We start from the raw sequence: 24,205 nt of genomic DNA, 5'->3' as shown, positions 1-24,205 counted from the left end.
CGGGGAGTCCGTGAAACGCAGAATAAACTCCAGAAAAGCCCTTTCTCCAGAAAAGCCCTTTGTGGGACCCTTCCCCAGCACCGTCCAACGCCACCACCACACGGCACCACACCCTCACGTCACTTCCGCCCTCAGTCCTCCTTCGGGTCGGACCGCGCGGCCCCATTTCCGCTTCCGGCGACGCTCGAGCCCGTCATGGCGGCGCCCAGCGMGGCGCGGGAGCGGCGGCCCTTCGGGAGGCGCTTCCTTACCGACCCCGCGCGGCTCTTCCAGCACAACGCCTGGTGCGTGAGGGCGGCTGCCACTGTCCCCTCCGGACCCCCGGGAGCCTCTCGGGGCGCCGCTGCCCTCTGTTGCCGCCCCGCGCCTGGCGGTGGATCGGGGGGCCAGCGTGGGCTTTCCGTCGCCGCTGCGATTTGGGGTGTCTGGGCAGGTGCTGTGTGATGGGCCAGCCCAAACCTACCCGCTCCGCCTCACGGGTGACCGCGGTGACAGCCCTCCTCTCCGGGCTCGCCTCGAGAGACACCCCCAGGGAGCGGTGGGTGTAGGGTTGGCGGCCGGACAGCGACTGGAGGCCGGGGGGGGACCGCTATCCCTGGGCTGCGCACTGCCCTGTGCGGCCGGTGTGCTGATCAGCGAGAGTCCTCAGCCTTCGGGACTGATTTCTGCGGGGTCCTGAGTGCTCGGGACTGATTTCTGCAGGGTCCTGAGTGCTTGGGACTGATTTCTGCGGGGTCCTGAGTGCTCGGGACTGATTTCTGCGGGGTCCTGAGTGCTCGGGACTGATTTCTGCGGGGTCCTGAGTGCTCGGGACTGACCCACGGAGTTCCTGAGCCTTTGGGTCTGATTCGCAGGGGATTCTGAGAACTCGGGACTGATCCGTGGGGGTCCTGAGAGCTTGGGACTGATCCCTGCGGGATTCTGAGCCTTGAGGACTGATCACCCGGGGGCTSCTGAGCCTTGGGGACTGATCCCCAGCGTGTCCTGAGCCTTCAGGACTGATTGACAGAGTGCTGTTCTCAGCCCCTCCCGAAGCAGTAGGCATTCCTCAGGCTCCTGTGGTTGTAGCAATTGTTTTATTGCTGTGGTTAATAAAGGTTAATTAGCTGCTGTCAGAAATCCATAACCTGTCATTCCTTCCATGAGGTTGTGCCAGGTTGTGCTTGGAACAGGAGCTCTTTATTTGGATGCAGAAGTTGTTTTAAGTCAGTTAAGCATCCRTATTCTCTAATTTGCTGGTAGCTGAAGGTATTTTGCATTTTTGAGGTAAATAGATCTGCTTTTGCTCTTTGGCTGCTATATCTTGTTAAGAATTGGGTGTGTTTAACTTGTAATGAAGTAATATTTACATGTGTCAGCCTGTCATTCCTTTTGGGACTATTCTATAGCAAAGGTATGTTACAAAAGTATATCCTCAGTTTTCTTGTGGAAATTCTTAGTTACCTGTTTTTTCACAAATTTAACATTTAAGGCTTTGTTTTGTGAGTTAAAATCAAAAGACTAATTCCTTCTGAGATAAGAGCTGCTTCTTGGGCCTTGTATTCTGCTTTTCATTCACTTGTTTTAATGAAAAAAGGCCAAGTGGATCACTTTAATGACTGCATAGCTATTTATGTGCATTGAAGTTATTAATAGTTCTTAATGCTTTAAAGCTTCCTGCATATTTTTCTCASAATTTGATTTAACTTAACAGTTGCCTTCCAAATAATGCAGCTGCCATTATTGTTTTAACTTGAGAAAGACAATGTAGTTTTGTGCTGAGTGCCCTCATGGTTTTAGCTAGGATCTATTCCCTATAAATTTGGCTGAGGATCCAAAATGGATTTAGGATCCCTTCTGTTTRTAATTCCCTGAGTTCCTTCAGGATTAGGACCTGCATGTGCTGRCAGCTGTTGTGCTGGTGCTGGGCTGGAACTGGGAATCACACCTGCACCACTGTCTATTTGGAGGGCTCTCCAGACCTTTCTCTTTCCCTCTGTCTTTGTCCCACCATGCTTAGCTCTAATTAATCTTGTTTTTCACAACAGGGATAATGTGGAATGGTCAGAAGAGCAGGAAGCCAGTGCCAGGAGTAAAGTTCAAGAGAACAGCTCACAGCTATTGCCACAAGATAAACAAGGTACTTCTGGAGAGCATACTCATGTGAGTCTTGGCTTTGTCCCAGGAGTGGAGCAGTCTGGCAAGAGCCACATCAGAACATCATTAATTCCTCCCTTCCCCCTCTCCCACTCACTCAGAAGGCATTGATAATGGGAAATGGAGGAGGAGAAACCTGTCTGTTCTTAATTTACCGCTCTGTTACTCTTCCACCTCCTTCAGAGACTCCTCCTGGTTGGGAGGAGTCAGATCGGGTTGAGCTTCTTTGTCATGTTGTGTATGTTTAAATATTTGTTAGTGTTTGTTGTCAGAAAATCTCCTTGACTGTTAAGTTGTTGCCTCTGTTTTATTTTGCTCTCTAAAGCTTAACTGCTAGTAGCCAGTCACTTTTTGTTGGCTTGCTGTGGAGTGAGCCCTGATTCAAGCTGATTTTCTCTTGAAAGGGTCTGCTAAAGCAGTGTCCATATCTGGCTCYACAGAGTAGACAAACTGCATGAGAACAATTTCATCAGAGAAGGAAAAAAATATCTTGGCTGAAGTGTATATCATCAGATAGACAGCTAAGTGATTCCAAAGTTTTTATATTATTTGGCTTWAAGGATATTTATCAATCCAAAATGCAGAGCTTACCAGTCTCCAAATCAACTCTGTGGTTAAGTCATGGTTGAAGCCGTTCTGAGCTGCATTAATACTGCATTTCCTCCACACCTGGTAGAGATCATGCAGTTCCTCAAATGATGGTGAAATGGTTCTTGGTGTGATGAGAAACTTGTCTGATGATGATCTTGTTGTACCCTGCTGAGCTGTAGGGTGGATCTGCTCCTTTTGTTCAAATTAAATCRAGTGTGTCACCCATAAGAGGATGCYGAGCACTACTGGAGCTRTTGAGACCCTTTCATATAGCTCCCAGTTGTGTTCACAATAGCRAATTTAATTATAACAAAGAGTAACTCTCACAATTTCTTGGACTCCAGAAGTATCCAGCAGTTTTCCATCGGRATGCTTATTGTGTTGAGTTATTTTAAAATCTGGTTAGCATTAAAGGGTGCTGTCTCTCATGCTTTGAGAACCTGTATACCACTAGGAAATTGTGGAGCAATTTRCTGTTAGAGCAGTTTGTCAGGCTCCATGATGTATTTCCCTGACTGAACAATGGAGGCAAATCAAACGTTGATGGTTGCTATTTACTGGGAAGCATGTGGAGACAATGGGATGGCTGAAAAGTAGGGAAGGCAGCCCAGGCAAATCTGCCTGAAGGGTCTGGTAGTTTGAGAATCAGAATGTCCAAGGAGGAGAACAAAGGCAGCATATTGGTCATTATGTCTGTATTATTCTGTGGACTTCTTGGGGGTGTCAGGATTTGTTCTGTAGAAAGAGAGAAGCTTTTTGGTTATGTGGAAGATGAATCTCCTGGCTGGGAAGAGAAAGAAGTCCCAAGTTTCTTTGTTTCCTTTTGAGACTCCATAATTAGCCCCCTTGTAATTCAGGGGATCCCTTAATCTCTTACTGTCTTTGTGAACWGTTACTTTTGTTTGCCCTTCTTTTCCAGAGTGAAGGGGTGAGTATGGACTTGGCTCTGGGGGTGTGCTTGTGAAGGTGAACATAAAGTCAGAAATCCTTTTCAGGAAAAGTCTCTGGAGAAATCTGGCTTGCACACTAATGGCCATGTGAGGAAAAACCCCATAAAGGGGCTGAAACAAGTATGATGTGAACTTTTCTGGCTGGAAATCTTACTGAAAAATTAGCTGGTAATATTTTCACTTTAACTYTGTTTCTTGTATGATCTTTGTCAGCTGGCCCTTGATTTTTGTTGTATTTGTATTGTTACTGATCCTTTATTCAGGGCTTTGAAAACACCAGGCTCCGAGGTAAATGAGCTTTAAATAAACATTCCCCACATGTGGTTTGCAGTATAACAGCTCTTCAATAGCATCTAACAGAATTTCATGCTAATTTAACAAAGAAAGAGCACAATGTCTTGGTCAGTGGTGTAATGTGGCAAAAATGTGGGTAATCCAAAATGGCTRGGCTGAAATTTTGTCCCAGCATCTCAGATAAGCATTCCACTGCAGTCAGGCTGTTGTGGGATTGTTGGAGACAACAGGAATCAGGATTTGGTAGTTTTGTTAGGTGAAAAAGCGTTTCAGCCCCAGAAAGCTTGCATGTTCCTGCTAGTACATGGGAGAATGACAGTTTGGGACAGAGAGTACCAGGGTTTGCAGCAATAACCATTCTTCCAGCATCAGCAGTCAGTAAATTCTTCCATGAAAATAGCAAACTAACCTGGCTCTGCTCACTGTGACCTACAGTGAGATTGGCACAAAGTAACTGCTCATGTCTAATATCAAACATTAAAGCTTCCTGCAGCCTCGGGTTTAAGGACAAGGCATCTTAAAAGGAGAAAACCCTTGTAGTTGAGGTAAAGAGATTACTTTTATATATAGCTCTTTGTGCTTCAGGGATACAGCCTACTAAAAATAGACATGACTGATTTGTGCTTCTTTGTTCAAGCCTTTTTTTACTGTATGTTTGGCTGAGACTACATATTTTTCCAGGTGGTCTGGGTTCATTTTACTRTCTCACTTCGAAACAGTTTTGTGCTCTTCGAGAAGACTAATAAATAGTTCAGCTAATAATGATCTCAAGTCATTTTCATTCAATAATGCACTTTGCTGTGCAAAGATGGTTGAGGAATTGCTTGTTATTGGAATGCARTTGGGATCTCTGGCCATGGCTGTTAATGTTTCTAGGTGATTCCAAGCATAGGATGCTATAATTAGGTCTTAGCTCCCAGGACAGAGAACTCATCACATTGATGAAATCATAGAAAGTCATTTGGATTTTAGCTTCCCATGGAAGAAATAGTTCCCCTAGACTATACTTCATCTGAAATCTGTGAAAGTGTGTGGAAATAAGTTTGCAGGTGGCTCAAATTCCACTAGATCATGTATTTGCAAAGAGCTATTTCAGCTCCCTGTAATACTCATCTTGCTGTTGGAACGACATATTTGATGTGAAAGTGCTGCTGCTCAAATTAATTCTGTTCATCTTTACCTGTTCACCTTGGCTCTCCACTGGTGCTTTTATGCAGTGGTCACTTCTGTTGATTACCCTTTTTTGTTTTAGTTCATAAATGTGTGATGCTCTGACACAGAACTATGGAAAGCAAAGTGCTYTGGTCTGGACTGCAGCAAAGCATGAAAAAAGTGCTGTCCTATGATCTGGTGGATTTTATAAATGCTAACTGAGCTTCTTGCCAGGTCTGGAGAGTTGACTCATTTTTCTGTTTCTCCACCTGAAAACAGGAGCAGTGTGTTGGACAGGAGCTTTCAGCTCCAGGCAGCTCTCACAAAATTCCTTACGAGTTGTGCTTGACACTTAATGTCACTAAGGCTCCAAATTAATTGTCCCAGTGAACTGAGCAAATTAGTGTTGAAGATGAAAGTAAACCTGGATTTCTTCATTCCAGTATCCTTCAGAGACTTTTTCTGTTGCCAGTGTCCACTAAATCCTACCAGGAGACAGAATTTCCTCTTCTCTCTTTTTTCCCTTTTTGAGTCCTAACAAAGTGACTGTGAGGACATAGGCTGAATGTTTATGTGGGATTGTAAATTTAAATAAAGGTAATTTTTAGTCAATAATCTCACTTAYTAAAGCAGGTTGGTGCATAGATTTCTGGAGTGACCCCTCTCTAAACTGATTAAACATTGAGATCTTCTGATTTGATGTCTGGTGATGTTTTTGCTTGTGTTCACAGAGGAATATGAGGTGAATGCTCAGAAATACTGGGATGACTTCTATAAAATCCACGAAAATGGCTTTTTCAAGGACAGGCACTGGCTGTTCACTGAATTTCCTGAGCTGGCACCTGACAGAAACTCAAGCCTAAATGGAGATTCTGTGCATGAATTYAGTAACACAGAAAAATCCAACAATGAAGGGCTGAGAAGCTGTGAAAATTGCCATTGTTCATTGAAAACCAGGATAGAGAGTCAGTTAAACCTGATAAAAAGCCCACCTGGGGACTGCACAGAGGAGTTGGCTGCCCAGGACCCTGAGCTGAGCCAGAGTGATGGGGATTACCCAGGATCAGCTGCATCTTACCGTATATTAGAGGTAAGAGCTGTAAATCAGAGTTACACATCAAAGCCTCCCTTGTGTCAGTGTGATTGGGACATAAAAATATCTATCACTGCCAAACAGCAAGGGAGTGCATGATTGCCTTCAGTCAGTAAAATGCAAAAATCAGAGGGCAGCTTAGAACTGAACTAAATCTGTTGGGATTCTTTTGTTTCAGACTGAATTGACAGAGCACAAGGACCATAAGAAGTTTACAAGTTTAAAAGCCAAACTATTGCTATCAGATGTTCAACAAGCATTTAAAAGTAATCTTTTGAAGCAGCTGATTCTTCTGCTCATCTGTATAAAGCTTTCCCTTGTCGTTTATCTTTGCCGTGTTTGTGCTGACTCCTGATTGCCTTGAGAGGTGTGAAACAAAGCAATGAAGCCAAGAATGTAACTATGTTCTTGGGCTTGTTCATTAGGGCTCGTGTGATAATAGGGAATCCCAGATTGATASAGGCTTTGTCCCAGAGAAGTCTGTGGCAATTATAAACATTGGAATCTTGACAGCTGGTTGTGACATTTTGCTCTGCCATTTCTAATTTTTCACTGTAGGTATTACTGAATTTGTTTAATACTTTGTATTTTATTAAAGTTCTGCCCTTCCAGGGACAGTTAGTATGAACTGTCCTTCTGAWTTTTTTATTTATTCTGGCACTTTAAGATTTCCTCAGATTGATGTTCTCAATGTGCTTTTCCTGTCTCACCTGAGCACTTTCAGTAACATCTGTCATTGCAAACCCTCTGTGGTGTTTTCTGCTCAGTCTGTTTCAATTTTACTGACTCCTTAAATATTCAGAGGCAAAATCCCAAAACSCAGTTGTGTGAGCCATCATCTCTTCAAGAAATGTACATGGAACAAGTAGAGGGAATAATTAGAGTAAAGCAAACTTAAYTTCTCTGTTGCTCTGATTTTCTGTGGAAGTGAATGTAACTTACCCACTGCCTTTGCCAGTGCTTCAGTGACTCATACTGGTTGTTATGCTTGGGATTCCAGCAAAGACAGCTTTCAAAAGGGTAAAACTATATAGCTTGTTAGTAGGATTTCAACAGGAACTTGGTTAGTGGTTTCTCACACGTGTAATCCTGTTCCTCAGAGCTTAAMGTGCTCAGACCTTACAGGGACACTTAGGAATGGTCACTGCCATACTCAGCTTTTACTCATGAGTTGCTCTCCATTCCATGGTTGTAGAGAGATGATTGAAAATTATCTGAATAGATGTGCTGAAGAAATTATTTTCACTGTGTGCATCTGCTCTCTTTATGCAGGTTGGCTGTGGGGCTGGGAATACAGTCTTCCCAATATTACAAACCAACAAGTAAGTAGTGACAAGACAAGAGGAAATGGCTTCCCACTGCCAGAAGGGAGGGATAAATGAGATACTGGGAAGGAATTGTTTCCTGTGAGGGGGGGCTGTTCCCTGGCACAGGTTGCCCAGAGAAACTGTGGCTGCCCCATCCCCAGAAGTGTCCAAAGCCAAGCTGGACAGGGCTTGGAGCACTCTGGACTAGTGCAAGGTGTCCCTGCCCATGGCAGGAGGGTGGGACTGCATGGATCTTTAAGGTCCCTCCCAACCCAAACCATTCTGGGATTCTGTGAAGTAATTCTTAGYAGGTTTTTACCTGCATGAAGTACTTCTGAAAAAATGGAAAAAAACGTTCCATGTGTTCCTAATTTAGAGAATCTCAGAGAAAGACCAAGTGCAAATGGTATCTTTGCCATCTGCAACKTCAGATTATTGTGTTTTGAGCTTGGAAGCCGTTGGTTTTAGATCCAGAAAGAAACGGCAGCAGTCAGTTCCATGGGAGAATAGTGGGCATAAAGGAGCAATGGAATCCACCAGATCCAACCKCACAGAAACTAAAGCTGAGGATTTCTGGGCTTTGTGCATTTGAAATACTCCTTATTCCTCAATGTAAATGATGAGTTTCTTTCATTTATTGCAGTGAYCCAGGCCTGTTTGTTTATTGCTGTGATTTTTCTACAACAGCTGTGGATCTTGTCCAGGTAATCTCAACAGTGACTTACGAAAATGTGGGAAGTATGTGGAGCCAATTGCCCGTTAACACAAATCTAATTCAACTGCCAATGACTCTCTAGCTGTGCTGGCAGCTTTCTAGTTTTAGCCAGCCCTRGTGCTGACCCTTGCACCTGGAAATSTGGAAAACGAGCCATCGAAGATTGTAGAAATTAGGGAAGTAAAAATTCTCTAAATGTCACATTGGCAGCTAACAAGTCAGCCACATTTTCTTCCCCTGTGGTTGGCARTACTTTTCTCAATACAGTGTTCTTTTAGCTGAGTAACTGCTGAACCTTGAAAACATTCAGGCTATTTTTTTAACGGGAACTGAAGTTGGTTTTGGTTTGTGTGTGTGTTACTGTCGCCACACTTCTGGGAACATGGTCTGCTTCTGCACAGGCAGCTGAGGAGGGTTCCTGTTTGTAGAACAGGACGCTGGGATTTAGTCAAAGGACAAATACCACTAATAAATTTCAGATCAAGGCAGAACTGAGAATAATGAAGTATCAAATGCAATCAGTCACTTCCTGAGATGAGAGGGGAGCACAGCACCAGAGTCAGCATCCATTTCCTCCTCTGGATTTTACCCAARCACTGTTTGTAGAGGCTTCTGCAATCTGTAGCAACAGCTTTAGATAAATACACAACTTCTAAAAAAAGTCTAAATCTTAATTTTTAAGAGTGTAACTTTAGACAGCTAAGTTTGATTTTTGGGATATAGGGAATGTCTGTAGGTGAAATGAATATTGATTTCGATGATTCAGAGAGGTGCCCTGRCACTCTCACTTACAGTATAAATCTTTCTCTTCTTACCACTATTAGTGGAAAATCTGACCTTAAAAGTGCGATAAACCCTGAATCCAGTTTGGAGTTTTTTCAGTGCTGATTGTCAGATTGTAACAAGACCAAAGTTCTTTGTAAATCGCTTGTGTGTAAATGTTTTTTTCATATTTTACTCCTGTTCCATGCCTGAYCAAAGACCATACCTGACACAGAAGTACAGTGAGGCTGAAACAGATCTCTGGACTCACCAGTTGATTATATGAAAGTTAAAACATTCCACATAATAATAGTAATCCRTATATTCCAGAAAATGCTAAGATCAGGGTCTGCTACTAATTTTCTTACTTTYTCTCCCTCAAATACAGAACAATGCAGAATATGATTCTTCTCGCTGCTTTGCATTTGTCCATGACTTGTGCAATGACCAAAGTCCTTTCCCGATGCCAGAGGAGAGTCTTGACATTGTTATTCTTATCTTTGTCCTCTCAGCAATTCTCCCAGAGAAGTAAGTTTTAACAATTCCTTCTGATTGCAGAAAATAATTCTTCTACAAGCAGAGTTCTTTAACAGTCTCMTTTCGAGGAAAATTAAGGTTTGTTCTGTTTGTGGTCCAGTTTTCCATGAAGCCTCAGAAAATGAAATTTGCAGGTATATACTATTGTAACAAATTCTGGCAGAGGACAGGGTGATTTTGAAGTACTAAGTGGCTGCAGGTGATCATTGCTGGGGTCACTGTTCTGAGCCCCAGCCACACTGAGGACTCAGCACCACTTTGGAAAGTATTCTGCTGGATTTTCAGGCTCAAAGGTTAGATGAATTTCTGACATGGGAGGTGGCAAGAAGGGAGGGCTCGGGTTCAGAAAAGAARTAAGGAAAGTTCTGTGGTCTTAGTGTGATAATTGTTGCAACCTACACTAGACTCTTTTTTTGCTCCCTGTTTTATTTCACAACTCTTCAAAATCATTTATTACTTATTTTATGGAAGCCAGTGGAGATCCTTTTGTAATCAATAGGAGAGAGCAGTTAATCCCTACGGGGGCAGGATATTATCCTTCTAGGGAAAAAAGCAAAACTGGGGAGTGTCAGAAATAAAKATGCCAAATAAAATCAGCCCACCTAACTCTGGGAGAGCTCAGAATGCTGSTGGCTTTGGGTAGCTCTTTATATGAAGTCAAAACATGTACAGTTTTATCCCATCTCTTTGGAAGGAAACAAGTATGATTTTGCAGCATGTTGAAACAGTCCTGGTTTGTTCTTCTCTCAGGATGCAGCACATCGTGACCAGACTGAGTCGCCTGCTGAAACCAGGGGGAATGATCTTGTTACGAGATTACGGACGTTACGATCTCGCCCAGCTTCGGTTTAAGAAAGGTATTTCCTTTCCCCCTGGGAACTTGCYACATCACTAGTAGATTCTGTTTTTCTGGAGCTGTGTCTGCTCTGTTTGGAGGCAGTTCATTAATTCCTCAAAGCACAGTGTGTGCCAGAGAAGGGTCTGTTGTTAGATGGCAATTATTGATTTTTAATGTATCGCTGGTAACTGTTTATATTCTTCTTGCCCTTAGGTCAATGTCTGTCTGATAACTTTTATGTGAGAGGTGATGGCACCAGGGTCTACTTCTTCACACAAGGTAGGAGGCCAGAAACTGTCTCTGACTCTYCTTACCACTTCTTGTCCCTGTGCCCTCCATTTTGCCACTAGATCTTTCCAGCCTCTTTCTTGGAACACTGTGAAATCTTAMGGATCTCCCAATTAAACAGTGACCTCGGCTTGTTAGCTCCTGGTGTAAGCATGTCATGGTGAATTCCTTAGTGGAAAATCCTTTAAGAGAAAGACTGCTGTGTTTGCTACCCTGCTAGGGATGGGATTGGAGGAGCTCTCCTTGTATCTTGCCTGCAGATGATGGAGGGGGATGGATACCACTTAGGAGAAGTTCCCTTAATTTTCCTGCTCTCCTATGAGGAAATCAGAAGAGTGTGGTTCAGCACAGAGCTAAGGCAGCCCCTCCAGTTCTGCTGCTGCTTGGTATTAGAAGCAGTTGTTATTCTCTCAGTTTATCACSAGTTGCACCTCCAGTCCCTCCACTACAGCCCCTGTGCACAGCTCTAAAGCAGTGGCGTAACTGAACTGTTCCTCACTGCACGAGTCTTGTTTGTCACAACAAAATTAATGTTTAATGTGTATTTGGCAAAYACCTCACAATGGAAAGCATCTGATAAAGTAGCACAAGCTGGGACCTGTCAGGCTTTTCCTACAGAAACTACAGACAAACCACATGCTCTGGGAGTAAGCTCTGCTGCTTAGCAGGACTYGAGCTGGCTTTGCCCACAGCCAGTGTGCTGGGGCACTGTCAGACTTATTTGCTTGGTCAGGAATACCTGCTAATGGAAGTTTTGAAGCTTCAAGGGCTCTTAGCACTTTAATTGGGCCCCAACAGGGTGTGGGTTTTAAGGATTTTTTTTTTCCRAAATTTAACCATAATGAATCCCATTCCCCTCCAGCCTAGGCAGCACAGATCTTACTGCCACCATTTAAAAACATAGGTCTGATCCTGTTCTTTACTCTTGCAGACTCTGAATTTCCTCTGGGCAGGGAGGGGGGAAGGAATGACTCTGTCTTTACTTGCCAGAAGATGCTCCTTAATCAGTTACTAGAGGCAGTACCCATGTCTGAAACTGCTGCTGTTTTCTTTGTCAAGGCTCTGTAGCTCTAAATGTACTCCAAATAATTATTTCCTTCTTTGCTAAAAGGGAAACTTGACAAACTGTGGTGTTAAACTCCCCTAGTAAAGTAGTTAAGTCTTGTTTGATCATTTCCCTGCCAGGATGAGGCTATGGATATCCTTTGGCCCATGTTTCAGCTTATTTTAGCCCTCATTGTGAGCATGTATCAGTTAAAGAAAAGCTATGGCCTCCTCAGTCTCCTTCTCTCTGCTTCCAGATGAGTTAGATCACCTCTTCACCACAGCTGGGCTGGAGAAAATCCAGAATTTGGTTGATCGGCGATTGCAAGTGAACCGTGGGAAGCAGATGACGATGTATCGGGTGTGGATCCAGTGCAAGTACTGCAAGCCTGCTGCCCCTCAGCCATGAGGCATGTGGGCTTTGGGCTAGAGCTTCTTCATGTCTCCTCCTGGTGCTGTGTGTGATGAGTTCGGCACACCCAGCACCTCAGTGCCTTGTACGGTGCCTGGCATCACTTCAAGTGAGTTTGGCTAAGGACGAATGTCCTGAGAGTAGAGCAAGCAGTATTTAGATGTCATAAAATCACAGAATATACCRAGTTGGGAAGGACCATCAGGATCATCAAGTCCAATTCCTGACCCTGCAGAGGATATCCCARCACCCACCCCGTGCCTGAGAGCATTGTCCAAGTACTCCTTGAGTTCTGGCAGCCTTGGGGCCATGACCATTCCCTGGGGAGCCTGTTCTATGCCCCAGCATCCTCTGYGGGAAGAACCTTTTCCTGATATCCAGCCTAAACCTTCCCTGACACAGCTCCAGCCATTTTCTCAATTCCTGTCCCTGRTCAGGAGAGTGAMGAGATTGGTTCCTGCCCCTCTGCAGTCCCTCAGGAGGATGTTGAAGATCCCAATGAGGTCTGACCTCAGTCTCCTCCAGTTGAACAGACCAAGTGCTCTCAACTGCTGCTCATACGGYTTCCCCTCAAGGTTCTTCASCATCGTGGCCCTTCTCTGGATGCTCTCTAGTGGCTTAATGTCTGTTTTATATTGTGGTGCCCAAAACTGCCCCACAGCACTTGAGGCGAGACTGCTCCAGTGCAGAGCAGGACAATCCCCTCCCTGACCAGGGATGCTTTGCCTAATGCCCCCAGGATACAGATGTCCTTCCTGGCTGCCAGGGCACTGCTAACCTATATTCAATTTGCTGTGGACCAGGACTCCCAAGTTCCTTTCTGCAGCTGCTCTCCAACTTCTTCATTACCCAGTCCATCCACACATCAATGGTTGCCCCTTCCCAGGTGCAGAATCCAGCACTTGCCCTTGTTGAASTTAACACAGTTGGTGATTGCCCGTTTCTCTGTTGTGTCAAGGTCTCTCTGCAGGCCCTCTTTGCCTATGAGAGACTCAACAGCTCCTCCCAGTTCAGTGCAGTCAGCAAACGTACCYAGTATTCCTTCAAGTTCTGCATCCAGRTCATTAATGTGGATGTTGAAGACCACAGGGTTGAGGATGGAGCCCTGTAAATGTCATGGTACTGGTCTGAGTTTTAAATATCATTGATGGTTTTAATGTGAGAGATGGTCATGTTGTCTTACAGCATCTGAGCAAGTTGAGTAGTGACTTGCTTGTACTCTGGAGCATGAAACGGGAGAGCTCCAGCCTTATCTCCGTCTTGTGTACTCTTGTCTTGGGAACAAACACACAAAGGATAAATCTGCTCTTGTCTGCAACTGCTCTCTGATATGAATCCCTTGGCCAGCTTATCTCATGCAGTTGTTTCCTAGTCATTCAGGTGTGTGCCAATCCATGAGTTTAAATACATTGATCTGAGGGCAGGAACTGAGACCGTGTGAGTCCCTCTGTACCAGCTTTCCCTGGATGCCTCTAAGTGTAGTGATAACCTGTGGAGAAAGCAAATGGTGCTGCCCTACCCTCACTATCCACAGGGATGTCCACCCAGGGAACCAGCACGCAATAGCTCAGGTGCTATAAATTCCTCTCAGGCAGGGTTCAGGTTTTTGAAAGTTTGGCACTGATGCTGGTTTTGGGGCACCTCCAGAGTGCAGCAGAGCAGAAGCAGCTCACAGAACCAGAGTTTATAAATAATTACCTGCTTTTTCTACTGGCTGCAGACCCTGGGTCACAAACTACCCTGTCATGGTGATGTGCTAAACCCGAGCAGATRAGACACCTTCTTTGATCTGAAATCTGCCGGATGTTTAATTTCTTAGAGGAAGCCAACCCTGTGGCTTTCAGAAGGTATTTCCCCACCTTTRACAGCAAATAGCTTTTATCTCAGCTTGTTTTCTTCTGTTATTTTTAGGGTGTGGTACAACAGGTATTAGAATAAATTTTGTGCTTTTCAGTGATGGTTTGATTCATATAAATCAGGCTTGCARGAACCTCACATGGTTGTGAGAGCCTGGGACGCCGTTAGGGAGCTACAGTTTCCTTTTGTTATGAGTCTCACTAGTGCCTGCTCTTGTATTTGAAGAAGAGAAAGCCTTGGCTGGTATCTCTTACCCTGTTTTAGTTCATGAAGCAACAAGATGTGTTGTGTGCATACTGCTGGCTGAAGAGCAGTTCCTGTGTATTTTGTTAGCCAGACACTCCTGATTTGGAGCTTGATATTGCCTAAGAGTAACTGTCACCTCTAGAGCCACACAGGTTATGAAATAACTGCTATCTTGAACTAGAGGAGAGGGGATAAAAAGCTGAGGGAATGTCATTGCTGTTTTTGGAGAGCCTACAGGAGCCCTGGAGAGATGGACCAGGAACACCCTGATTTGGGAAGTGTTGGGAGGGACTGGGCTGTAGTTCCTGCRAGGCATGTGGCAGCATGAGGAGTTCCTAACTTCCACATCGCTGTGTCATCCTGCAGGCATTACTTTGTCTGCTACCTGAAAGCTTCTGGGTCGGGACATTGCATTCCTCTCTGGGAAAGGTAACCCAGGGAATCCGTTCACATGCCACAGGATGTAATGCTGGAGCAACGGAAATGCACCACTGCTTTTTTGTATATCTGCCTCTTTTAAATAATGTTGAATCAAATGCAATTTTTTTTTGGAGGGCAATGGGAGTCAACTAACTKGGAAGAGAATTCTTGTTCAGTTTGTTGTTTATTTTCTAAAAGRCCAAGAACCTTCAAATCTGCAAATKAAACAGGAGAYAWGTTGTGCTTCTCTCTTCTGAAGCACAACTGGCTTCTGCTGAGCACAAGCCTGACCCACCCCAGAAGCTCTGCAGTTGCTGCTATGTTTTCATGCTAAACCTACAAGTCTGGTTCCCTAGCAAGGCTGAGGCCTCAGGCAAGGTCTAGGCRAAACACAGCTCAAGGCCTCTGGCAGCAGGTGAGCAAGCTCAACTCTCCTCAGCTTATGCAGGCACAGTGTCAGGCTTAGCAAGAGCCCTGTGAGTGTTGGACCTGATGTGACTCATGTAACCAGCCCAGTCACAGACCTTCTGTGTGTTATTGGGACCTCGGTCACTTCTCTGGGGTCTTCTCCCTCTTAGTTCCTGGAGGAAGATCTCTTTCTAGGATAGCTTTATCTCCCTGCAAGAAAAGTTATTGACTGGAGTAAACAATTAGCATAATTAGTGTGAATTAAAGTAATTTGGGAAATGCCTTATTCATCATCCAAAGGCTTGTAAGCAATGCATGAAAATACATTTTTAATTATAAACAAGATTTATGTAAAGTTAATGGACCCATATTTAAATTCAAACTCCTGAATGGGAGAAAATGAAGGCTATTAATTTATTTGTTTCTACTTTCAAGGCTATATCCCAGTTGCCTGGTTTTAACTTGGGCTTCATGCAAAAACTTGCAGCCCTGTAAGCCTGGAGCCATTGAAGTAGCTCCTTTCCTTTCTTAATGCTCTTAGTTCTGCTGGAGTATTTAAACAGCCACTCAGCAGGGCCCATGCTGGGCAGACATGCTTTTGTTTCCAGTCYTCTTGATGGTGTTCAGAAGGCAAGAAGTTAATGGCCTTGAATTGAGCCAGGCCTCCTACAGATACTGTTTGAGCTTCCTTCACTAATCCCTGCCAGCTCCTGTTCTCTCAGAAGCTGCTACTCTCCTGCCACTCCAGGCCTTGCTTCCCATGCAGCTTTGCTCAGGTGCCTCAGTCCTGATTTGCAACAGCTCCTGCCATTCCCATTTTGGGCCTGCTGAGCACGCTGTGTTGTACAAGCTTTCCAGCACGTTCAAAGGAAATCTCCGAACTGACTTTCACCATGCTGAAAAGCCAGGTTAAGTGCCTTCAGTGTTTTGGGGGTTTTTTTCCTTCTTCCTTCTCAGCAGAGTAACATTAGCTTTAAAGTCTTTCTGAGCATTTCTCCTCTGGTTTTGTTCCCAGCATTCCAAGTCTTGTGGTCTGTGGTTTACAGGCAATGCCAGCATGGCCTGACAAACCTCCCAAGCAGAAGAGATGATTTCATAGCTCTTCACAGGCGCTGCTCCGGCAATCCTGGAGCCAGGCATTGTTACACTTGGGAAAATCTGGTCCTGGCTSTTGCCAGAGGATGGTGGATTTCCTTGGAGATTCATTGATTGTTTTGGCTGGAAGGGAAATTTATTGTCACCTATTGTGACCCCACACATACCCTTTCATGTGGGGATAATGCCATCAAGCCTATGACTTSGATTTGGACTTGGAACTAGTCCTTCAGAAAGGATTTTGATCCAGCCATGGTGCTGAGGCCTCCAGGCATTCCTGATTTCACAGACAGGCTATGAATTGGGAGACAGGAGGGAACAGGGGAGGTGATSTGAACAAGGGGCTGGGGGGTGTTTCTGATGCCCTCACTTCAAAATAAGTAAATTGTAAATTCCACTGCAAACTGGAGCTTTCACAGGATCTTCCTAACAGTGCAGCAAAGTGAGAACAGCAGTCATACCAAGTGATTTGGATTGTTACAACAATCATCARATTCTTCTGACAAGGGGCATGTGAGATCAGACACAATTATCTTCTCCCCCAAATAATTCAGCTCCACCTTCTCTKGGTATGCTGCCACCATTTCTAATCTGCAGTGAGTTCTAGAGAGATAAATGATTATTTGTCTGATTATCTGATTATTTTCAAYAGAAGAGAGGTGTGAGCAGAGGGAACCTCCCTGTGCACGCATTAACAGCTTTTGGTACTGCATTGTAATAAAAGCTGGAAGATCTTCTTTCTGTCGTTGATGTTGGGATGAGCCCTGGCTTGTCTGYTTGGATTCCCTACAGGAATTGCAGACCCAAACTGAACACTAATGAAAGATGCACAGGTTTTAGTGCCTAGAAGTGAGGATGGGGCTACAAGGATCAAGTTATTACAGGATCTCAGGACCATCCTTCCATCTCTGTAAACACAGGTGGAGGGAAACTGAATCATGCAGTCTTTGCTCTGATTAGTCAGCAAGATCTGATTTGTCAGAGAAGTGAATGCCACCATTTTTTGTTTGGTGCTGTATTGGGGAAAAATGTCCGCGAAGGAGGATGCCACAATCAGGATAATTTTTGCTGTTGTAGCTTACTCTGCCTTGATGAGGATGCCTGGCACACATCCTTCTGTATAATGTCCCTAGACACTGACTTCAACAGAAGTTCTGATTTTAACTGTGTTTCAGGGAAAGATAGAAATTACTAGAAAAACAAGGATTAGGAGGAATTTTTCAAAGGCCTCTCCTGCTAAGTGAGGTGCTCTGGAGGAAAAGGAGTTGTCAGCTCAGAGCTTAATCAGCAAAGCTCTGGGGTTCATGCTTTTAGCTCTTGCTGAAGGCATTAAGTTCCTGTGTGTCACTGCCTGGCTGAATGAGAGCTTGTATTGCTTAAAAAGTGGGACACACTGCRGGAAATTACCTTTGTAGGCAGCCCTGAGTGCTAATCTGAACTAAATAGGATACAACCACCTTTGTTAGGTGAGCATGAACAGGGCCTGGACACTTGGCTGGAACACTGGCAGGGRAAGGCAAGGGAATCTGAGCTATGTGTGCCTCTGCTTTTTCCTCCTGCCCAGGGGTTGTGTGGTATGGCAGTTCTCATGCTGGTGAAGGCTTTTGTTCTTAGTATTTGACCCWCAGTGGGATGTGGCTGCTGTTGGAAAGCAGTGATGGCAAAGCTCACTGGCAAGTTTTACATGTTAGCACCTGCCAGCAGCTCCCAGCCTGTTGGTCCATGGCTGTTTCCAGGAAAGAAAAAACTCTTGRTGAGATTTAGAYCTTGCTGTCCTACACTGTGCTCTSTGGTRTAAACCTCAAAGAGCTCTCCCTGCAAGCACCGATACAGTGTGGGAACAGCAGCTTGATTTTTGGGTGTAGTATGACTGCTGTATTCAGGTTGTCTTTGCTGTCCAAAGGATCCTTGTAGCTCTTGCAATTTCATGTTATGTGGAAGTTTGGGAGTTTTGGGAGATTGCAGCCAAAATTTTGCAATATGAAACTTGCTTTCAGCTCCTGTGAAGTGGGAAGCTGCTGTTGGCAGTCCCTGGTCACAGGGGCCAGACTCACACCTCTGTGATGTGTGTGGAACAGGGGCGATGTGCTCAGGTGTAAGGAGCACCCTTTCCCAGGGTTACTGGGTGTGGCTTTCCTCATTTGGAGATTAAATTGCCTGATCTTCATCCAGACTGCTTCTTCATCTCTGGGACCAGGYTCAAGGCATGCTGCATATCCCCCTCACCCGGGGAGCTGTACCTGGGCAGGGCCACCTCCCTGCAGTCTGCAATTACACAGCTGTGTGGCTTTTTTTCACATTCAGTGCCATTGATGGATGTGAAGAGGTCAATGGAAGTTGCACAGAAAACTAAAATCTGGCTTTTCCACAATTTCAAGTGACTTCTTCCCTACTCAGATGAGTCTCGGTAGGAAGGCTGGAATATATTTACAGACATTCACTAAGAGGCTGAATGTACTTAGAGAAATGTGTGTGCAGTAACTCTGGCTTTACAATAGGATGTTGATTTAATTTTCCTCTTACACAAATCTCGGAGCACTTTGTCTAATTAAGGCTTTCCAAAGTCTTATAAGGTAGGGTGTTATTATGCCCATTTTATGCAGGAGAAAGAGAAGCAGGAGGCAAGCCCTGATGAGAGGGAAATCCTCTTGTATTCTGGGAAGCCCAGAGTTAGTGAGCACAGGGGAGGACTTGCCAGCTAGAATCACATTGTTTCAGGTGCTTGCAGAACCAGCTGTGTTTCCAGTACCGTATGCTTTGGGAACACCTTTCCTACCTGCAAGGTTTGGTTCCCCTGGCCTGGGCCATGGCAGCTGTGCAATTCCAGGTGACTGCACGTTTGCAGGTGCCTGCACACAGCTTCCTGCCTTCCTCCTCCTGCAGCAGGACACACGTTGCCTTGGATCAGGGCTCTGAGGATGCGCTTGGCTTGCTGTTTGTGTGGAGGCTGAGTGACCTGGATGCTTTCCTACTAGGTTTGAGTATCAAAGCCGCCCTAATGGGATACCTGAAGGTGTAGACAGTGGGAGGGGCAGGAACAACCTCCGAGATAAACTCCATTGTGTGGGAGGGTARAGGCTCTCCGAATGGCCTCAGGAAGGAGTCAGGCAATGGCATGTTATCTTGGAGGAGCTCAAATACCGATTTTCTCAGTAAGGAAAATGAGGAAAGACACTTAATGTTCCTAGTGTGGCAGAAGCCACACAAGGGTAACATGTTTTGAATACCCCAAGCCTAGAAAAATCTTTGCTGGCTGCTCATGCCTCATTAGGTCTAAGAGAATCTGCTGTGCAGACAAGGATTGGCCTTCTTCAGGATGTGATGCCTGGAGGTGACATCATCCCCTGGTGCTAAAAGCTTAAAAAGCCTGTTGAGTGTTAAACTCTTGTGGTTTTTGGTTGGGTTTTTTTTTTTCCCCAGTGCTATACTATGTTTGGATTTGAGATCACTGATGTCAGCTTTTACCTTTTAAAGGATCAGGCTATTTGTTGTTTTTCTCCTGTCTCCAGCTGCCTGTGTCACTGAGGAATCTCAGCTCTTCTTTTGTGTGCCTTATATCAGTAGATTTCCAGACCTTGTAGCAGTTCAGAAATGCTTGGAAAAATGGAGTTAGAGTATTCCACAAGCCTGGAAAACACAGGCAAAGAAAAATCACCAAAACCACAAAATCCTTAAAAATATCAGGATCTTGACTTCTGACATTTTATCTTTTCAAAATTCAAGGCAGACAGAGCTTGTTATGTGGTCTGTTAAAATTGTTAGAAAATCCTACCAAATTTTGGTCTAATCTAACCTGGGTTTGCAGGGAAGCTATGGTGGGAAGGCAGGGCTCGCTGCTGTTTTGCTGAGCATGTTGTGCCTTTGGGAAGGGAGCTTCAGTCAAATYCAGTGACTAAGAAGATGGCTGCAGCAGCTGGGTCGTTCCTCAAAACATGATGCAAGTGCTATGTACTAGAGATATCACTGACACACATGGAGGCTCAGACAAGAAGAGGAGAGGAGAGCTACCACAGGAATGTAGTCAGAGGCATTAACACTGGTTGATGGCTGACCTGGAGAGCTGGATGTGCACAGGAGGGATCTGGCAGAGCTGATGGTGGAGGAGGGCTGGCTTGTCCCCATGGATGAGGTAATATTTAGTTAGCCACTTACGTACTGTGTTGTTCATAACCAGCTCCTCTGAAAGGATCACAGCTCAGGGGCTCTTACAAAGTTAATGAAAAAAAAGGGAAAAGAGAAGTTTCATGCGTCACTCAAGTGTGGGCTGGAAGGAGACGTTTCCCTGCGTGAGATTTCATGGAGGTCCAAATAGTCTCTCTTGCTGGGCCAGATTGCAAAACACACAGAAACTGCTCCCAAACTATAATACAATGGGGAAAATCAAGTTGAGGTCAACAAAATCTTGATTCCTACCCTTACATTGTTTTAGTTTTGAGGCTCTATAAACTTTTAGAAGTAGTATCTTGAAACAGTTAACATCAGAATTTTTAATTTAATCCAAAAATTTCCTGTACAAAATGAACTATGTACATATTCCAGCCACTTTGCAGTAGCAGTCCTTTCCCTGTAAGAACAGAAACTTGCAGCCTGACCTTTTCTTGCCAGAAGCACATTCCAATGTGTTGGCTTTTCTTATTAAAAAAAAAAACAAAACCAGAAGAGCATTTCTCTGCTGAGTCCRAACCTGGAGGATCAGCTCCTAGCAGAAAAGATGTCATAAGAAATTGTCCAAGTGTGATTAAGTGTGTCTTAACAATGATAACTCTATTTTTACCTGAGAGACCTTTGCTTTTCTAGGGAGTCCAATCTGATGTGCTGCAGCACAGTTTAAGTGTTGTACTAGGCTGGGCTGTGCAGTGCATCCCTGTTCAGAGCTGTGTCCTGATGSAGTGTAGGAGGAAAAAGTTCTGAGATCACTGATCACTGGGAAATTTATCCAGTAATTTCCTTCCTACTGTTACAAAGCAAMCTTGTCTGAAATCCCTTCTACCTACCTGGCACTCTGCTGACAGCAAGCGGGACCATTAAAGGCTGCTCTGAAATTCCTGCTTACAGCCAGAAATAAAACTTGTTGATTCCTTCCCTCTCTGGTGCTGCAGAGGGACCAGCTACCTTGTTTGGTGTGAAGTGGAATGTTGCCATCTTGGAAAGGAAACTGCAGCTGGAAGTTGCTCTGAGCTGCTCTTTGGACGATGAAGGTGAAGACCAYAGTCGAGTGTGCAGCAGAGGAGAGTAGGGAAGGATGTGAGCATAGCCAAGGATGAGCTGTTGGACATCCAAGAGCAGAGCCCTTGGACTGCAAAACACAGGTACTGCCTTTCCAGAATGTACTCAAGGGGATGTGCTCCAGTCTTGAATTTGCAAGTGAGAAGAGAAACCCCATTGATTGCAGAGGAATGAAGGGCAGGAGAGGGACAAGTCACAGGAGGAGGATGGTGCAGCCTCAGTTTACCTGTTTGCTATCAGATGTCACCACCTCCTGCTCCAGCCTAATCCAGCTGAGCCCAGAACTGAAGCCGTGGGTCCTGTCAGGCCCAGAACTCAGCAGTTCATCAAGGGATGTCGTGGAAGACATTCCTGGCTGCAGTGGATTCTCCAGGAGGCTGTTACCTCCCTGGAAATTTGGTGCTGCCAGAGGGAAGGAGAGGAGGGGTGTTGGTCTGTGATTTGGGTGAAAATGACAGTGAGCAAATGACTATCGGGAAATGACAGAGGTTGTGGCTACCCTGTTCTGAAAGTGTCCAAGACCAGGTTGGATATGGCTTAGAGCAGYCTGGTCTAGTGGAAGATGTCTCTGCCCATGGCAAAGGGTGGGACAGAATTGGCTTTGGGATCCCTTYAACCACAAATCATTCTGTGATTCTGTGACCGCCAAAGGTTCTGGTGGCCTATGTGGAAGTATTGATGGCATTGTTATCCCTGGCAAAGCTTGGGAGAAGGAGGAGGAAATGCTCCATCAAGTGCTGYTCAAAAATCAGAGGAAAAATTAGACAAAAGTGAACCTCATCACCTCTAAAACACAGAGGGGGACAGTGCCAGAGATTTGATGTTAGTGGTATCAATTTTCTGCCTGGCACTCTGAGGGGGTAACTGCTCCCTTTGGAGTGGGAGGTGATTCTAGGGGCAGTGAAGGGGAGTCCAGAAGARCTGAGGTGTTCAGTAAGTCAGTCCCTTTATTTGGTGCAACAGCGCTCACATTTTCTGCTCTCTCCACCCAAAATCAAACTGAAATGGTCAAATGAAATTTGTACCTCCTTAGACAATGTTCACTGCAAGTGGTCCTAATTAACATTCCCTAAATGGCTGTGATTAGCTACCAGCTGATGGAATATTTACTCCAGGATTTTTTTCCTAAAAAAACAAACCATAACCCAACAGACACCAAACACTTTATTTATTTGTTTTACAAATTCCTGCCATTGGTCTGCTGAAGATGTGACTTRCAGAGCGGGAGCTGAAACTGGAGTGGCTCTCGTACTGAAAAAAAAMCAGATTAAAGCACAGGAAATGCAGCTTGTGCGAGCAGGCAGTGCTCCCAGAGCCATTTGCTGCACTGAGTTAACAATGTATGATAAATTAACAATTTTAAAATAACACAACTTCCCCATCACTTTGCGGGAACAGTTTTTCCATGGTGCTCCACCAGCTCCTCTCCACATCCCCTTTGCCAAACTACTCGGTTCTGGTTCGGTCATAAATTGCTCRATGTCACGCAGGGAAGCGGAGGTGACGGATGTCCCTCAGTGTTCCCAACCCTGGCAAATCCTTTATCGAGCTCCAGGAACCTCCACTCAYATTGCTAATCCGTGCCTGCCTCCCCTTGGACAGGCCTGGCCACTTCCTTTCCCAACAATCCTCCTCTCCTGCTTGTTTGCTTTTCGGAAAGCTGATTCAGCCTTGGAGCGAGTGGGTGCAACGCCTGCAGCGCTTTGGGTCCTGCCCTCACCACCTGCAATGAGCCGAACCAACTGTGATGGAATTGCTCCATTCCAGTCAGGACAAGCCCTATCTTTATTAATTTTTCAGATTGTTTTTTTTGAGTGTGGCAGTAGGTTGGCCTTGGAAAGGCAAGAATGGACTGTGTGTCATGGRGGCTCCTGTGGCGCCCAGGTTGTGTCTCACACACAACATCCATGTTGGATCAGCCCTGAACTTGGGCCTGGCCCATTCCAGYGGGTATTCCCAGGGAGCAGGGATGGAGTGAGGGTGATTGGGGSTGCTGAGGTACACGTCAGGGGAATGAGGGTGGTTTGGGGAGCAAGATTGCTCATGTGTATGTAAGATGGAAACTGGAGAGGAAGTGAAGAACTGGATGCTGCACCTGCACCCCCTCACTGGGACATCCGGGGGTAGGGGGTACGTCAGCTTCTTCTCCCCTGGGGGTGACATGCCCCCCAGCCCTGGTTGGATGTGACCCTTTCCCTGTGCCTGTCACTCCCCAGCACTCCCTGGCCACCCTAGGACCCTGACCCYTGCTGCCCCATCATCTGTGTGGTCACCTCTTGCCCCTCCTTGCTGTCCCCAGCCCTGACCTCGCTCCAAGGCTGCATCCAACCCCTCCTTGTGCCTGCTCTCTCAGCCCTCCATGCCCCCATCATCCATCTTGACATTGTGTTGCCCCCCCCCACCCTGTGTGACCCCCCTCCATAACTCCTGCCCCCCCAGATCTGCATTGACCCCCAGGCCCTTCTGACCCCACCTTGTGCGTACCATCCCCAGCCCCCCTGACCCCACAGGATTCTGACCCTCTGCTGCCACCCCAYGTGTGTGATTCTCCAATGTCCCCCAGACCTGTCCCCATCCCAGTGCTGGATCTGACCTGCCCTTGAGCCTGCTGCCCCCTTGAACCTCTGACCCCCACAGGCCTCCTGACCCCATGGTCCATCCTGACCTCCTGCTGCTTCCCCAGACCTGTGTGACACCCACTGTGCCCCCTTACCCTCAGAGCTGCCCAGGCGCCCTCGATGGCGTAGGCCTGTGACCCCCTGCTGCCCCCCTGCCCTGGGTGACCCCCATTCCTGCTGACCCTCAGGCCCCACTGACCCCACCTGCCGTCACCC

General features: G+C 45.7%; 1 protein-coding gene across 1 annotated transcript; it reads left to right on the top strand.

Moving 5' to 3' along the window:
• The first annotated feature begins 177 nt into the window (after positions 1 to 177).
• On the top strand, positions 178 to 20,878 carry LOC130583462 (tRNA N(3)-methylcytidine methyltransferase METTL2-like). Its single transcript, XM_057382845.1, has 9 exons — positions 178 to 284; positions 2,028 to 2,119; positions 5,855 to 6,213; positions 7,489 to 7,538; positions 8,167 to 8,227; positions 9,389 to 9,528; positions 10,288 to 10,394; positions 10,589 to 10,654; positions 11,965 to 20,878. Exons 1-9 carry the CDS (start codon positions 196 to 198, stop codon positions 12,114 to 12,116), a joined length of 1,116 nt encoding a protein of 371 aa, XP_057238828.1. The 5' UTR covers positions 178 to 195; the 3' UTR covers positions 12,117 to 20,878.
• Positions 20,879 to 24,205: the final 3,327 nt, after the last annotated feature.

Source organism: Malurus melanocephalus, unplaced genomic scaffold (assembly GCF_030028575.1).
Source record: "Malurus melanocephalus ecotype Western Australia unplaced genomic scaffold, MMel_1.1 scaffold_589, whole genome shotgun sequence".
Taxonomy (NCBI): Eukaryota; Metazoa; Chordata; class Aves; order Passeriformes; family Maluridae; genus Malurus; species Malurus melanocephalus.
This window is presented reverse-complemented; position numbering and strand designations above follow the sequence as displayed.